Raw genomic sequence first — 18,043 nt, 5'->3', positions numbered from 1 at the left:
GATGAGTTGAGTATGTTGAAGATTAGTACAATTGAAGATGCTTATTAGTATAGGCTAAAGGCTGAAGAGAAGGAAAGTTGTCCTAGGATTAGGGACAAATCGGTTGTTGATAAGGGCAAAGATAAACTCAAGATTAAGAGGAATTCGATGAGAAGATTCAAGGAAAGGGTAGAGGCAATGGAGAGTTCAGAGGCATTTGTTTCAAATGTGGGATGTTGGGAGCTTTCCAGTGTTGCGTTGGTACATGCAAAGGAATATAGAACCTAGTCGAGCATGAGGAAAAAGTAAATAGAGATGAACTAGTTGAAAAAGAAGCTATACTTGAGATGGGAGAATCTCTGATGTTCATTAGAGTTATGTCAAGCAAGAAAGAACTAGAGCCTATGTAGAGAAGGTTGTTGTTCCAAACTGTTTGTAAGCTAGTAGCCAAATGTTGCAAGGTGATAATGGATGGTGGAAGTAGTGATAACCTTATATCGGAGAAAATTGTACAAAAGTTAGGATTGAGGAGACTCAAACATCCTTATCCTTATGGTATAAGCCGGTTTCAAGATGATCATATGGTGGAAATGAAAGAATAGTGTTGGGTTAATTCCAACATTGGACAATATTGAGTTGAGATATTGTGTGATGTGGTTAACATGAGTGCTTGCGATGATTTGTTGGGTAGACCTTGGTAATATGATGTTGGTTCTATTTATGATTGTTGAAGGAATGTTGTTTCTATCATCAAAAATTGCTTTTCTTCCTTTGAAGGAGGAAGGAGCGAAAGCTAAGAACTTAAGTATGATGAGAACTTACACCTTAGGAGATTAGACTGCTTTGGATTAGAAGGTGATGGGTTAGCAATAGGTGGTTGAAAGGGTTGCTGAGGTGGTATAGTTGTTGAGGAATTTGATGGGTGTATATGAATCTGTGAATTTGAAGACTGGTGACAACCAAATGATGATGTTACCACATGTTACTTGTGAAATGGTATCAGATGAGTAACAAAGACTTTTGAGAGGATCAAAGAACCCAAGCTTGTTTAATGATGTCATAAGTGGGACCAAATGACAAAAGTTGGCTCAAGTATTAACACAATTCATAGCGACTGAAACACTTGTTGTGGTAAGATTGAGCAGAACCAAGTTTATGGAAGATTTAGTAGTAAGATAGCTGATGATAGAGTGTACCCTTCAGAATTTATGGACTTGTAGAATTGACACAACCATTTCCTTCTTGGTGAAGATACGTGGGTCAAGAATGAGCATGGGATTTATGCTCCAAATCTTGTCAGATGCTCATAAGTTCCTCTAATGAAACAACTTCTATTCACATGGGGTGTTTGATGCATAACCATCCTTGAGTCATTGGCAATCTTGCAACACCCAAAATAATACTTCCTTTTGGTTTATCTATTTACTGGTCATTTGGACAACTTTCTTGTGTTTTAGGTTATGATCGATCCAATTGGCTCATTTTCTTATGCAATCCTTATGGTGTGGTCTAGGCATTATGGAGGTCCTATGCCTAGCTTTACATCTCGTTTAAATGTTTTTGTTGATGTTTTGGTAGCTTTAGTAGGATAAACTTGTGAGATCAAAGAGAAATTAATATGATTACAATGATACACACACACAAAACTATAATTAAATTTTCCACTATATTAATCATATTGATGAATAGACATGTCCCATGAAGGGACATGTCTTTTCTCTTGGTTTGTTCCTTATACAAATACAAGGACACTGCCATTTGGAGAACACATACCAAATACAATGGCAATGCTTAGTACATTTGCAGCGATCCAATAAATCAACATGGTATCAGAGCTAGGTTGCTGCAAATGAGAAACTATTATTAAAATCTTTTTAAGGTCAGCAAAACATAATTTGAAATGGGTCAAAAATTTTCAAATTTGAGATTAATATTTATTTCTTCCTGGTCAAGGATTGACTGTAATAAAATTTTAGGATATATTGATTCAGTTGTTGGGTAAACCCAGGTAGATGAAGCATATTCTACAAAGAACATTTTCAGCATGATTTCTAGACTGAGAGAAACATTTATATACTTTGACAAGATTGTTGATGTGTCATTATGTTGGCTTACTCTAATCAATATAATTGGTTCTCTATTTATCACATGAACTCAGTTCATCCAAAATAACTGTATAGTTTTGCCCTTTACTTTTGGTTGAGATTTTCAGTTGTGACTATTACGGAATTGGAAAATACAAATGCCAAGAGTTATCTCATGGGATTGTACGATCCATAATTTTTTTGTAATGATGTGTCTATCTTCATGAGCGGTTTTCAAAATTGAATATTGGATATCCTTTCCACAAAGGATTAACATATAATCGATTGCTGACGAAAGACACTCGTTAGGACAATATTAAACAAAATGATCATCTTCGGGAGTTTTAGATATAAATATAAGTCTTGTGCGTAGCAGAAGTGCATGCAAACGCGGAAGGAAGAAGTTCAAAAATCATTGACAGCGAGTTAGAGAAGTGCAAAGCGGTGAATGAACATGTCTGGTGTGGAGGACATATATGACGTGGAGGATGTCCCTACCAAATAACCACCCGCAAACAAGCAAAAAAATAATTAAAAAAAAAATATAGGAATGTGCCCGCGAAAGTATCTACAAAACATGGGAAAATAGTGAAGCAAGGAAGCATGAGCCACCAAGTTTACAAATACAAAGATATTGATTAATATAACATAGAGATCAATGACTAGGTGCCATTGGGCCCCATGCACTCACTTGGGTAAATCAAGGTAACAACTATACATATGTACCATTTCGGTCAGTACATGTGTATGATTTAAGTCTTATACTCATATTATTTAGCTCTCTCATCAATGGGATATATATATATATATATATATATATATATATATATATATATATATATATATATATATATGGGAAATACACAAAAGAATAGTATTTCTTAAATAATGAGATTTAATAGTTTGATGTTTATAAAGAATATAAGTGAAATTGGTCACTATAGATTATTATATGTGGCATTAATAAGAAAACAATATAGTGAACATATAGATTTAAGTTAGATCTATTGAAATGATCTTATTATGTAAAATTATTATCCTTGAGTATTATAGTAGTCTCTCTCTTATTTATATTTCTATACGCGCTATTTGCCTTGATCTTTTCCTCTGAGAATGTTCTTGCAAGAAAAGGAGGGAGATTGAAATTCAGGAGAGTATGCCACTTTATCAAAGGCAACTTTGAAATAAAGGGAGCAGATAGAAGATATGATTCAGTCAACCTTCAGTGATCTTGATCAAATTGATTCAGAGGGAGTAAACAATGTTGAGATGGATTCTCTAGTTATTGATAAATTTTAGCAGTCAAGAGGATTGTAATCCATGTATATATTGTGTGGCTATGTGATTTTAATGGGCCTACCCCCTGTACATCATGAAGAAGTGATGACTTCCAAATGATCATCACTTGTATTTGCAGAAGTTATTGAAAGGTGACGATTTTACAATAACTTAATTTTCTATTATGATGGATATCTTACGATGTCTATGCAGATCATGATAGATTATACTTTGTGTAGTGGATGTTTATTTGGTAAGCATTATGAGAATGCGTGTGTAGATACCTTATAAACATTTTTGAGTACATGGTGATTGTTATTGATATTCTAGGAGGCCATTACATAGAGTACATGGTGAATATCATGCGTCTTGATGTTCTGGAAGGCCATTACTCACATAGTACTTGGTGAATATCACACGTCCTGATGTTTTGGGAGGCCATTACTTACGGTATTTGGTGAATATCTTGCATTCTGGAAAGCCATTACTCAAAGAGTATTTGGTGAATATCTTTGATATTCTGGGTGACCAATACTCTTGATATCAAATGTGATATCAAACCTTATTTTGAGTACTTGGTGAATATCATTGATATTGTAGGAGGCCAATACTCATGATATCAGATCGGATATCAAACAATTTTTGAGTATTTGGTGAATATCATATGTTGATATTTTGGGAGACCAATACTCTTGATATCAAATGTGTTATCAAAATGATGAATTTCTTCTGATAAAAAATATCCTTAATCTTGCAAACTTGATATTACTTTGAGGTAATATGTGTGTTTATCCTCCTTAGCTAAGAGGGAGTGTTGATGTTGTTTTGGTAGCTTTAGTAGGATAAACCTGTGGGATCAAAGAGAAATTAATATGATTACAATAATTCATACACACACACACACACAACTATAATTAAACTTTCCATTATATTAATCATATTGATGAATAGACATGTCCCATGAAAGGACATGTCTCTTTTCTTGGTTTATTCCTTATACAAATACAAGGACACTGCCATTTGAAAAACACAAATCAAATATAATGGCAGTGCTTAGTACATTTGCAGTGATCCATTAAATCAACAGTTTTCAGATGAAGTTATCTTAAGATTGTTTTGGTCCTATACTAGCTTCTTGTTTTAACAGTTAACAATTATTTTATCAGCAGCATCTTTTATGTATTGTGAATATGTGAAGGCATTGTCTTATATCTCATTTTTGCATTGATGACATTGGTTATTTTGTACCTCTGAGTATAATTTTCAGCACCGTGTTTGTGTTATTTTATTGCATCTGCGGTAGAAACTTTATTATTTGCACCTTTATTATTGTCAAGTCACTTGACATGGCACCAACAGAGATGATGAAGTGACTTATATTAGTGACGTGGTTCATTGATGGCATGTATTGATATCGTCCAGCTTCTTGATAATGTTTTTGTCTCTTTGTATGCAATAACGATGACTTTTGGTATTCGATGTTGGAATTCAAGAGTATTGGAATGGTTACGGGCAATATTTTTTCATCATTCGAGTTGTGGCTGACATAGTCTTTTATTAACTGCGTTTTCTGGAGATCTGATATTGATGCTTTTCAGTTTGTTTGATCTGGAAATTGTTCCAGAGAACATAATTCTTTTGTGGCAGTGATTGTTATTCAGGAGAGTTGAGTTTTGTTAATGTTTTTTGTGGTCATCGACGGATCCTAGAATATAGGAGCAGGGATCTATAGTATGTGGACAAATTTTGTTGTCGGAGATTTGTCCTTCTGAAGACTGTTAGAGACTTGAGAATTAAGCAGGCTAATTGATTGAATGGTTTTGTAGACATCAATCGTAAGCAAGAGTTTCAAAATATGTTTTGATAATCTAAATGAAGACATCAAGTTTGTGGGTTGGGTTGTTTCCCTTGAGCAGGAGAGTTTTCCCAGGATAACTTCTGTGTGTTATCTGTTATTTAGAGGCTTATTTATATTAAAATTGTTGCATCTCCTTTATTCTGGTTCAAAATTTAACAAGTTTTAGATCAATTCCTTGGGTTACATAGCAAGATCTAATCACATACCTAGCCTCAGATGTCTTGATGTTAACCTCAAGCAAGCTTCTTTTTATTTTGTGCTTGTGCATAATTCATATGGTATCAGTCCATCACTATTGGGTATTTGAAGTTTTTTCATTTGGACTTAAAGTAGTCAGCTGACACAGCACTCAGTGTATTTTCTGGGAACTCATTTTACACTTTTTCATGTTGGTTTATTACAAGAATAGAGATGCACCCTATTCTCCATTTAAATGTGCTCTGCATGAATGCGTGTTTCTTTTCCCGAGTTTTCACCAGATAAAATTTCATGTTTTTGTTTATTTTCTTTCCTAAACTTTCAAAAATGCCATTGCTGGGTTTCCTTTTGGAATCTAGTACGGTATTTGATTGTACCATTTATTTTTCTCACTAAGAAATCAAGAAAAAAGACATGATTTTGGATTTTCAAAGATAAGTAGCTTTTAAATGTTTGAGCCTTTAGAGGCTTGTATTGTGATTCAATTTATTTTTTAAAATCCGTGCTCTTGGAGAGGGTTGAGAGGGTAGGTATCATGATTGTGATCTTATCTACTTGGATTTTGCATTTGAGTGGCATATGTATAATTAAGAACAATGCCAGTGAGTTGAAACAGTATCTGTCGGGAATTCACAGATGTGGATGGTCTTTTTTTTAAATTTTTAAATTTTTGTTTCTGATTTAGTATTTTCCAAAGTTTTTTAAATTTCAAAATATAATCATATCTCATGTAGGGGCGAGGGAAAGGTGGAAAAGCAATTCCGTATGGCATGTGTTGGTTGTGGACTATTTGTATGCTATCGTTCTGAGGAGGATTTGGAAGCTGCTCCTTACATATATGTTGCAGATGGCGCTCTTAGCTCAGTTGCAGCAGAAACAAATCCTCAGGTTCATATGTGTGATAACTTTTCTTATGGATTAATATATGCCATCGTTGTTACTTCTATTTGAAACCTGTAAATTTTTATGCTCGAAAATACCAAGCTCTTGGCAAACTTTGTTGACAAGTATGACACCAAAACATTAAATTTGCAACCTGATGTTTGCTTGATAATATCATAGGAAGTGCAGTTCCATAAGTGGGATTTCTATCTCAGGACTATGCAGTTCTAAGGTTTGGGTTCTCCCATGCTGTTATGATGGTAGTTTCTGGGTCAATGCCAAGTGACACTTGCTGAGTTCAGTTGACCTGCGTTTGTCCCTTGTGGACATTAAAATAATTTCTTTCTTTCTTTCTTTGTCTCTAGGGTGGATCCCCTTGTTAGCCAACACAACATATATTGTCTGTTAAATAATGTGGGCTGTGTTTAAACTTAATTTTATTCAACTCTTTTTTATACATCTCTTGCTATCTTTCATCCTGATGATGGATCACAGAGTGTGATCCGAAATGTTGATGCTAAAAATACACACACAATCAAATCCAGAAACCTATGTAGTTATAATGGATTGTGGAAATCTGATATCTCTGATTATTCAACATGTCTTTCAGTATAATTGACTCTTGACCATTCGACAATGCTAATCAACCTTTTAATCTTGACAGCAATACTATGCTCTTCTTGATTAGGAGAAAATGGGAAGGCCAATGTGGTTTATTGAAAGGCTGAGTATTCTGATGATAAAATTGCATTTTAGAAGCAAGGTTCTGTTTCATGATTTATTCTTTCTAGAACTAATCAGTCCTTAAACTTTTGGAGTGTTTAACCTTATCATGCTTTGCAATCTTTGATTGCCTGATTACTAAACATAACATTTAATATAAATTGGTTAACTGTCTTTTTTGAATATGAAATGAAAGATCAGACTATTTAGCATGTTCTAGTTTTCGATTTTCCCGTTGGTTTTATGTCCGTTTTAAATTGTGATGCCAAATGTTTCTGTTAACAACTGAGAAGTGTGGGCTTCTTAACTTTACCAAACCATACCACTGGCAATAACTCTACTGTAGAAACTCACTCTTACATTAAATAGGGTAAGCTCTATATACTAGGACATATCATTAGATCCAAACCTTTTGTTAGCATGAATGCTGATGGTATTCCTATGGGGAATATCCTAGCAGTGTTGGAGACATGATTCTGAGGTTGCCTGTTGCATTCATGACAGAGTTTGTCATTGATGTCAACATACTGGTTATCTGTGAAGATTGGCAGAGCAGCAAATAGAGTTTAGCTTTGCGCAGTTTGAGGAGTGGAGATCAGCTTATGCGCACTTGGGATAATGTTCTAGAGTATGTCTAGATGATACAATTAAGAGCATGTACGAAAATATGAAGACTGGACAGAGTTATGATGGATTTAGTGAAGACAACGTTCAGACAGAGTTTCTAGAAAGCGGGTACTATTGTTTTGATTGTATCTCCTAGTAGAGATGGAATCTGGTCAAGCGGACTTGGACAGAGGTAGAAGACATTTTGAAAATGCTGTGGTCAATCACACACATTCAGATGAGCAACGAGTAAAATGTTATGAAGACTATGAGCCGACAAATTGCTTGTAATTGTGAAATGATGTAATGTTATAATGTAACGTGTAAATGTAATATCTTAAGTTGGTCCTATATTATTATTGTAAATTGGGAAAGCCTTAAAGGATGGCTCAATAATTTATTTTAGATCTTGGTATAAAGGAAAGATGATTTCCTTAGTTGAAATCATCGAGTGCGAATATTGTGTAATCAGTGAGATATTGTATTTTGCAAACTTACAGGCAAATATCTTTTGGATCAGAGAAGTGTTTGGTGCAGTTGAGGCATGGTTAGCTTACATGGAACTGTATTTGGCAAAGAAGTTGCTGTTGGACAGTGTTGATATACAATTGTATTATTCAATGAGGATAGTACTGAAGCTGTTTGGATAGTGGGTCCATCTGTCTTCCTTTCAACTCCTAACAGAGATTCAAAGTCTCCTAACAGGGACTCATATGTACTGATTGTATTTCATTGACTCCTAACATGGTCCATCCTTTCCGTTGGACAGTGTTGATATACAATTGTATCATATAGTGAAGATAGTACTGAAGCTGTTTGGACAATGGGTCCATATGTCTTCCTTTCAACTCTTAATAGGGTTGGCACAACTCCTAACAGAGTTGGAATCTCCTAACAGGGGTTCAAAGTCTCCTAATAGGGACTCATATGTACTGATTGTATTTCATTGTCTCCTAAGTGGGTCTGTCCTTTCACAAAGAACATTTATATTAGTAGGGTTATCCCTCTATCAAGGGTCTCTCTAGTTAACATATCTGGTGTTATTGTGTACGGTTATCTTTCTATGGTTGTTGCATTTACTGTTTACATTTTCAGAATTAATAAGGATATTGAGAGTTGTCTTAATTGCATAACTGATTCACCCCCCTGCCCCCTCCTTGTTATCTTGGTGGACTTTACTTTCTAACACCTTTTCCATGGGGGCCTCATTTCAAATTGCTCTACCTATTTATCCCTTTTAGGGAATCAGAGGCTTTGTAGTGTGCATCATAAATATCTTTGTCATGTTCCAAGTCTCTTTAGCATTTTCCTTCTCATTGCCTCCAGAGAATATTCTGTTGCTCATGATAACATTCTAGTGCTTAAAGAGAATATGCCAATCAGCTGTTAGCGTATTCCGTCTGTTAATGCTAGTGTGATGTTAGAAGTACCATCTTTTAATGGCCCCTTACCTATAATACCTAAAGAGTTATATTTTGGCCATAACTTTTTGCATATGGTGTTGAAATTGGGGATACACGATCTTTTTGAAGCACTTTCAAGTGGTGCATGTTTCATCTCTAGATTTTCTGTTGGTTTCCATTATCTTCAATCAAATTCAGATTATCATTTCTTGCTTCTAAGTCATATATATTTGCTAGTTTCTCCGATTATTGCAATTCTCCTTGCACTGAAAAGATGACTCAAAGCTCATTAGATCCATTTGTGTTCTTTGTCCAGAATTTGCCCTAGGTACATTTTATTAAAATTTTTGTGTTTTCACTTTTGAGTTAATCATGGATGTTTGGCACTTGGCATGGATCTGTTTGTGGGAAATGATGTTTTTGGTTTGATTTACATGAATTAAGGTTATTGGGGTCTAATTTATTTTTGATGAGTTTTTATGAAGTTATTTTAATAAAATATAAGCATCCTTAGTAAAAATAAATAAAACAAGTCATTAATACACCCATTTTGCGAAAATTGTTGGAACAAAATGAAATCTGAATTAGCTTGTATTGGAGTTATCCTGATGAAGAAAAAGATAAGCAAAGCCAATTGGTTGACTCTGTATAAATAAACGTCATTTCCAAGATTATTGGAGAGCACACCAGAAGCCAAGAATCACATCGAGAAGTGGCATTTGAATCTTTAGACCATTTGAGCTCATCAGTGACATCAAATAACCCTTTAGGCAAGAGAGACACCCACTGAGAAGGGCATAACGAAATTGCACTGCAAGATAGCCCTAAAGTGGGGACATTACAATAAACCTAAAGAAACAAATTCATGACATGACAATAAACTGATCACTAACTAGCTCCTTAAAGAATGATTTGTATGCCACAACAATTGCGAAAGGTTTTGGAAATGGGCTGGTAGGCCAAGTGGGCTTGATCTTGGGGAAACTCCATGGTTAAGTAGGCTTGAGTTTTAATAAAATTTGGATGGATTACGTATTGGGAAGCTCCAATACTTCACTACCTGTGAGCATCATCTAGATGGAATGAATGCTAAGTGTACCTTTCATGCTCATGGGAGATGAGTTCTTGGGAACCATTGCTAGTGAAATATGTGTCTATGAGATTTACCGTAACAATGATTGAATCCTTATAAATCATCACACAATGAAAAGAAAAGAAAAATTATTAATGTCCAACAAGAAACCATATAGAATTTTCTATTAACGATAGCCAACTTGAATAGTCCACCATGTATCTCTAGCATAGTTCCAAGAATCACGACGATTCACACGATTCACACAATTCGGCGATTCAATTCAAGCCAAACGATTTTTTGTGAATAAGTGAATCAAATCGGCAATAAAGGGTTTATGAAATAAGTTACTAAATTTTAAGGGTTTTTTAAATTTTCCGATTCGTGACCAATTCGATTCCGATTTATGGCCGATTCACAATTTGATTCGGCCTTGCCGATTCCGATCCGATTCTGATTCTCGTTACTTTGATCTCTAGTTGAAGTAGTGTGCTAAAGCTCTCTTAAAATTATTTGACTGGAAATAGTAGCTTTTATGCAACTCAAGTCCATGGGTTTCAGGGTCTTCATTGTCAAAGGCCTTTGAAGTAAATATATGGAAACAATACTTTCTAGAATTGAATAAGCAATGGCATCTGCCCAAAGTTAAAAAACTAGTCTGAGTGGATATATAGGAATAGCAGTAGCTGAATCATCAACATGTGGTGCCATGACTATTATTTTATCTGTAAGAATCATTATTCGGCAATTCTATTGGAACTGTTGATGATCAATTGCAAGAAATCTGAGAACTTTGATTGTTTTTGACAAGATATACAAGTATATTGATGCAGCAAGAATTGGAAGGGTGACTGATATTATCAGAGAGTGGAATAAATTTGTAGGACAAGAATGAGTACAAAATTGTGCGTACCATGAACTGACAATTATTCCAGAGACAAGTTGTTTTTCTACACTAGATACAAGGATATAGAAATGCAAGTGACAGTTTGAAAGAATATTTCTATGATGCATCAATCTCATATACCAGCTTATCATTCAAAATCCTGAATCATTTTCACTTTCTACTTCTTTAAGCTTTTCCTTCATATAATTATTAGTTCATAGTTATACTAACCACTCAATGCTCTAATATGTAAGTTTCTTTATTAAAAGAAACCTGCTATGGTCTGAATCATCATGATCACACGGGGAATCGTCATCAGTTGTAAGTGATGCACACTGAGAGGATTATGACTAAATGTAGTTGGAGACTGAATGAAATGCAGGTCAACATTTAAAGATTTAGTGGTTTTTTGGGATAATAAAAGGGATCTGTCTTTCTTAGTCATAATGAAGCTGCCATTACTTGAAGCTAGAGTAGAATTGCAAGAATTTTTAAGAGTATTCTTGTTTTCAACCTTAGTAGATTGATCAATATAACATAAAGCATAAGAGTCATCGTCATCACTTCTTTTGTCTATGAAAAAAATAAATGGCAGAGGAGAGAGATACTGAGCTTCAGACATAGTTGATTCTTTCTGAATTATGACATCGCTGGATTCCTTTACCTCAAAGTATCCCACCAACATGTATGGAACACATTTTATATATAGTTTTGTTCTTACATTTGCAAAACAACCAATGTTTGGAAATACTTTATTGTGGACTTTCCATCATATCACATTTCTTCTGGTATAGCACTCTGAAATTTTTTGTTGGGGTTTTATCATAAGACATGCAAAACAACTAACAACTCCAGTCAAAAACTTTAGAGGTGAGATTTTGACATGAATCATTTATTTATTTCCTCAATACTCCATTATATTATGGAGTTAAGAGTACAACATCAAATGCCTCTACAAACATATTCATCCTTGATTATCTATTCGAAGTGGTTGAATTGTAATATATAACTATTTGACAGATTCTTAATTTCTTTGAATTCAATCTTCATTTTTGTTGAAGATATGGACATATGATATCTTATTTTAGTAATCTCTAATAATCAAAGTAAATCTATGACTGGATTTTCTGGCAAGGTTCCCAGGAATCATCAGCTAGAATTTGTCATAGGATATCTATCATATCAATCTCAACTTGAATCAACAGATGGTAAGGCTTTGGGCAAACACTTACACTTTGAATAGGCTCACGATATCATACTACAGTTACCTATAATATTAGAAAATAATTCTAGCAATGATGTTGCTGGCAAGGTTAGCTAGAATCATCAGCATCAGAGCTGTGCATGGAATATCTATCATATCATCTCTTCAGAAGCTGCAACAGACAGCAATCTTTGGGCTAAGCTGTCTCAACTTGAATCAACAGATAATAAGACTTTCACCAAACCCTTAAACTTTGAATGCCAATGTGTTGTTCCACAATTGCATGCATTTCTATAAAAGGAATCTGAATTAAAAGATGAAGAAGAATTAAGCAATTTTATTGAGGTTATTTTGGCAGCCCTTATTAAAAGGTAGTTCTAGTGTTGATTGAAGCTAACAGATACGTTTTATTTGATTAACTGTTGTCCATAAGTTGGCATATTGTCACCTCTCTGTAAAACTATTATAACTATTTAGTATTTACTATAAACTGGCTTGACATCCTCGGTATTTGCCTTAGTTTTCTTTTTCATTTTTAGAAGATTGGCAACCACAATGACGTTGCATTATTTAAGAATTAAGATGGTTAATTGATGTGAAAATGCAAAACTCATCTATGTTATTACATGTGTTTTTTTCTTACCAAATTGATGAAATTGCATGTGATATTCAAAAATCATTTATAATCTTTCTGTTCTAGCATTGTTTACATAATATATTTTATAATTAGTTATAGGAATGTCCTTCGTAAATAGACACTTATGCAAGTTGTTTTATTTATTGCAGGATGCCCCTGTACCACCTTGTATCTCACAATTAGAAGGGGGACTTGTCCAGGTGGCAATAGAAGTCGAAGATCGCGCACAACGCTCAGCAATCACAAGTAAAATTTTATATCTTTGATGTTTGCTCTAAGTTATTCTTAATCGTGACCTAGCATTTGTATTTCCATTAAAATGACACTAGGTACTGTATATTACTATCCGAAAAATCATACACTAGATGCCATACACTTTCAAATTACAATGTTTAATTTTTGGTTTCTTACATAGTTTTCCTATAATGTCTTTAATTCTTATATTGTGCCCTTGCAAGACAACCAAGGCTGAAGGCTGTTCTAGATTCTCCTTTATTACTGTCTGTTAATCTCCATTTCACAGTTGATTTCTATGATCACTTTTGTGACATGCAAAAGCTCCGTGAAGAATGGGTGTTGTTTACAAGTTCAAGCTATAGATGCTACAGACAACTTTTTAGTGAGTAGTTAATGAGGGATTATCAAATTTATACCAAATCTTTGCAATGAATTGATAAATTTGTCTGTTTAAGCTACCAGATTGTTTTTGAACAGTTGAACATGCATTCAAGAAGTTGGTCTTGCACTTTGGTTGATTTTGTTTAGTCATGATGCCATTCTGGCATTGGTAGACCTGCAATTGATTAGGTCTTATCCTCTTTATTGATTTTTCATTCTCTATAGACATTTGCCTGTAATTTTTCTTATTTCACCTCTGTCACTTGCTATACAGTGTCCTCTTTTTTATATAGCAATCCTTTATGTGTCCCAAGAATCATGATGAAAAATCGCAACATGTGGAATTTCAGAAAATTAGCTTGGTGCTCACATAGGTACATTCAATTAATGTTTTCAATGTTGAACTAGATAATAACATTTGAATGTTGGTTTAAGGTTTTCAGCTTTAGTGTCCCCCCTTTCATAGGTTGTCTATACTTATAGTACCATTGGTACTAACTGCAGTTTCATTCCCTCTCAAATAAATTGTGGTATGCAATACTAAGGTAGATTAACCTTTGGAGGTTTCCATTCATGAACAGGATGGCTGCATTTTGCATGGTGACTTCATTAGTATTTTCACGATTTTTTTGCTTTGCATCATTCACTTTCAAGGGAATTGGAGATCAAAAATTATGACAGAAAAGAACTAGAGTTTAACATAGCAAACCAACACCACAATAGTTAAAACTTAACATGATCTACTTGTGCTGAATATAATAAGGGCACACTTTCCATGCAGTATGCAAGCTATATATTGTTTTCAACTGTTCTTTGAGGTCATTCTGAGGGATTTTGATTTCAACCATACTTTGAAGACATACATAGCTTTGTGATGTCCCCTTCCTAGGCACTTTCTATTTTTAGTAGGATTAGACTATGATCAGTGGTTCTCATAGGTTAATATTGTGTGTAGGCAACCCATCCAGAGATTGGTGGACCTTGCAGGGGGTCATTTGTGGTGTTTCAGGAGCTGAGAACCAACTTCCTATTTTATAGGAGGTGTTGCTATTTTTAGACATCACCAGTTGGCCAAGAAAGGATTATGAATAAATATTTACTATTTAATTATTAATGTTTTATTTTAATAAATGAAAGTTGCTTTATTATAAACTATAAAGTGACTTTACATAATGAAGTGACTTTATGAATAAATTTTAAAATGAGTGGGAGGGTTAGTGGCAGACTCATCTCAGTGGCAGAGTCAGTGGCAGGCTCTTGTCTTTTGTTGCAAAGCATTCGGAAGAAGGGGACACCCTTATCCGTTCATTTTTTGGCAGATTTTGGCCTCTTGGTCATTTACATTTTTGCAGATCTGGGGAGGGTCTCAGCAGCAGCAAAATGTTTTGAAGAATTTGTGACCAAAAGACATCAATTAGACAATGAGCATTAAGGGAGGGTATAGAATATTTAATGTTTCTTTAATGGTCATCTTAGTTAGTCTTGTAGAAACATCGAATATGCAAATCTATATAAGGAGTTTTCATCTCCTTTGTTTAATACAACTACAACATCGATTTACTATAACATTGTGGGTATTTAAATGTAATCTGGTATTTATTCCCAAGTACAAAAGACGATTTATGACTAACAATTTGAGTTCTAAAGTTCTCTATGAAGATCGTTCTCAGACTCAACAAAAAATAATAATTGAAGAATAAGCAGTCGATCTTACATGTTGGCTTTAAATGAAAAGAAGAAAGGAAAGAGGGCCTAATGAGGAAATAGAAATGATCGGTAGAAAATGTTTAGAAAACTAGTTCCCAACAGAGAATTTGAAGAGATGGCCACAAGATCATTTATAGTGTGGGTATTGGTAACATAATCTGTTATATGTTCATTAGTGCAACAATGTTTTATGACTAACCAATTTGAGCACGGACAGGGAGAGAACGATCATTTTTCTTGTTATGAGATATGACTCAATTGTCATGGAGAAAGATACACATTTTTTATTGAAATAATCAGTAGCAAATAGAAAACATAAACTACATATCCCTCTCATCAGCGGTCTTGAGAATCTCTCAACATCTCGGTACATGTAACTATCATCACTGTTACAGCAGGACAAAGACAATATCACAAATATCTGTTTGGAAATACCAATCGACGTCCAAGGTCATACAAAATCACATCGTAGAAGAGAGGAATTCCTCATGCAAATGAGAAGATATGAGTCATCACATCATCAAATAGATGGAGAACGAGATTGAAAAATTTAATTATTCTGCAATTCCATGGAAACCAAAGGTACCAGCACATAAACTTGGAATACATAGCAACAAATTAAAATAAAAGAAGAATATGCAGTGGTTGTCTGTTCATAATAGAGCAAAAGTGCCCACCATTTGAAGGATAGGGAAGCCTATGACTCAGAATAACATTTGAAGATATTGTCTAGAGGTATTGGAAATGATAAGAATTCTATATAATTCTATATAGAATTGAAGTTTAGAATTAAGACTCAGAGAAGTATATGCATCCGCTAGAGGATCATTTATATCTTGTGGTAACATTATAATGTTAGGGTATCGATGGTATTGATGTTGGTAAACTCATCATGCTGAAAATGTTCTCCTTCCAAGGTTTATAAGCAGAATCCACAAGTACCAAATTTGATGATTGATCTTGAGCTTGCTAGAGGGATGACGTGCATGACTTTACGATCAATATAAGGTAGAAGCACTTCATTGAATGATGTCAAGATTGAAGATAGGTGTGACCACCTTGATTGTAGAAGTCTGAAGAGATTGATTGAATCTTAATAGAAATTCCTAGTTATGTTTAAATGACATCCACTTAGGATGGCATGACAGAACTTGATTCTGTTTGCCATTCACTTTTGATCTACCCACTTGTGCAACAATAAAGTTTTAGCCTTCAAACAAATGTGGTATTTTAAACCTTTGTAATTACATTTGAGAGCACAAGTGTGCAAGGGGAATGCTATGACAAGCATAAGATAGAAGAAGAGTCTTCATGAGCTAATTGAGTTGAGTCAACCTTCGTCCTCGGTTGGAATCAGATAATTTCAATCTAAATACTAGTATGACCTCATGCATGGGATTTGCAAACAAATTCAGTGCATTTGCATTAAGTGGGAATTTACATTGTGGGGGAAGAATAACCAATGTTCTAATAACCAGTGTTCCATTTCCAATATTTGACCAATGCTTATATGGAGGCATTTTCTGATTTGATGCATATGGGCCTTTATTGGTGGAGATAAGTATTTATTAGCTTTGAGTATTATATTTATCTACTTATTGTAGTCTCTCTCTTATTTGTAGTTCTGTACATACTTTAAAGAGCTATTTGTCTTGATATTTTCATTTATGTTTGAGGATGTTCGGAAAAGGTTAGTAATTTACGCATGCTACCAATATCGTGCAGACTCAATCTTATGATAGTAGCTTCAAAAGAAGCTTTGATGTAGAATTCATTAGTCATTAAATGATTTGGCTGGTTAAAGTGAGGCTCATGAAGCGAATATCTTTGATGATTGAGATTTTGAATATTCTTTTACATCAAAAGGGAGTCTGATACTTCATTAGAGACAATCTTATACGAGGAGCTTAGAAGATTGATATTTAAAGGGAGTCTAAAAATACAAGTGTATGACTGCATGATTTTGATGGGCCTATCCCTATGTACATAATGAGGAAATGACTTGTCACCAGAAAGTCGGAAGATTGATATTGGATTCAGAGGAAGTCTAAGAGGTAATAACATCCATCCTTGAAAGAAGAGAGCTTTTGAGGGACCAACTAGAGGATTTGACTTCCCATGATCTTTGTTTAGAGGAAGAATTTCAAGGTACAATTCCTTGTTAATGAGTTCTCCATGAAAATTTCTAGGTGAATTTCCCTGTATTGCATTCTTCTCTGAAAAAGAGAAGTTTGAGGTGAAAAGCCTTGCTCCACCCTGTGGGAACAGCTATGGTGGATCCACCTTATGACATGGTTCGTGGTGGATATCATGTGAGTTACTATTTTGCATTTGTGGATTATGTCATGACAGGTAACGATCTTTCGTTGATGTATATGTGAGGTTGCTATTGTAAGGTGTCGATCTTACCAATAGCTTGACTTGTTATCATGATATACTACATTAAGTTGCTGTCCCAGAGTGCTGGAAATCATGATAACGAATGTATCATGACAAACTACGTTAAGTTGCTGTCCCGGACTGTGCTAGAAGTCATGATACTGATCATGACACCCTGATTACTAGTAATCTGATAGACTACATTAAGTTGTTGTCCCGAAGAGTCGGAAATCAGATAACTCATATCCTACTAGGATATAACATATTCTCTTGGTAGGCATCACAAACTTGGTGCTAGTGCACATACCATAAGAATATGAGATTGATAAATATCATATGGTTGATATTCCTTGTTGAATTATACTTCAGATGATATTGAAAGATAACATCTATTTTGATGAATATATGCTGATATCCTTAAATATGTCATTCTATAATATCACATTGAGATGATATCTCTATATGCTTAAGAGCATAATGAGTTCTGGTTGTAAACTCTCAGTCCCATAGATCTTTTGTGGTCTTTTGT

At 34.5% G+C, this 18,043-nt stretch overlaps 1 protein-coding gene across 3 annotated transcripts in view; it reads left to right on the top strand.

The window, feature by feature from the left end:
* Window positions 1-18,043, top strand: part of LOC149532486 (UPF0235 protein At5g63440) — a 55,096-nt gene that overhangs the window by 18,541 nt on the left and 18,512 nt on the right. For all 3 annotated transcript variants that reach the window (XM_089804000.1, XM_089804001.1, XM_089804003.1), the window contains exons 3-4: window positions 6,132-6,285; window positions 12,960-13,056. In XM_089804000.1, the coding sequence (XP_089660126.1) occupies window positions 6,132-6,285; window positions 12,960-13,056 (251 nt within the window). The remainder of the gene's footprint in view (window positions 1-6,131; window positions 6,286-12,959; window positions 13,057-18,043) is intronic.

This window comes from Cupressus sempervirens, chromosome 10 (genome assembly GCF_028749045.1).
Source record: "Cupressus sempervirens isolate cs-2001-9-10 chromosome 10, ASM2874904v1, whole genome shotgun sequence".
NCBI classification, from domain to species: Eukaryota; Viridiplantae; Streptophyta; class Pinopsida; order Cupressales; family Cupressaceae; genus Cupressus; species Cupressus sempervirens.
The sequence above is the reverse complement of the archived record's forward strand: the minus strand, read 5'-3'. Positions and strand labels throughout refer to the sequence as shown.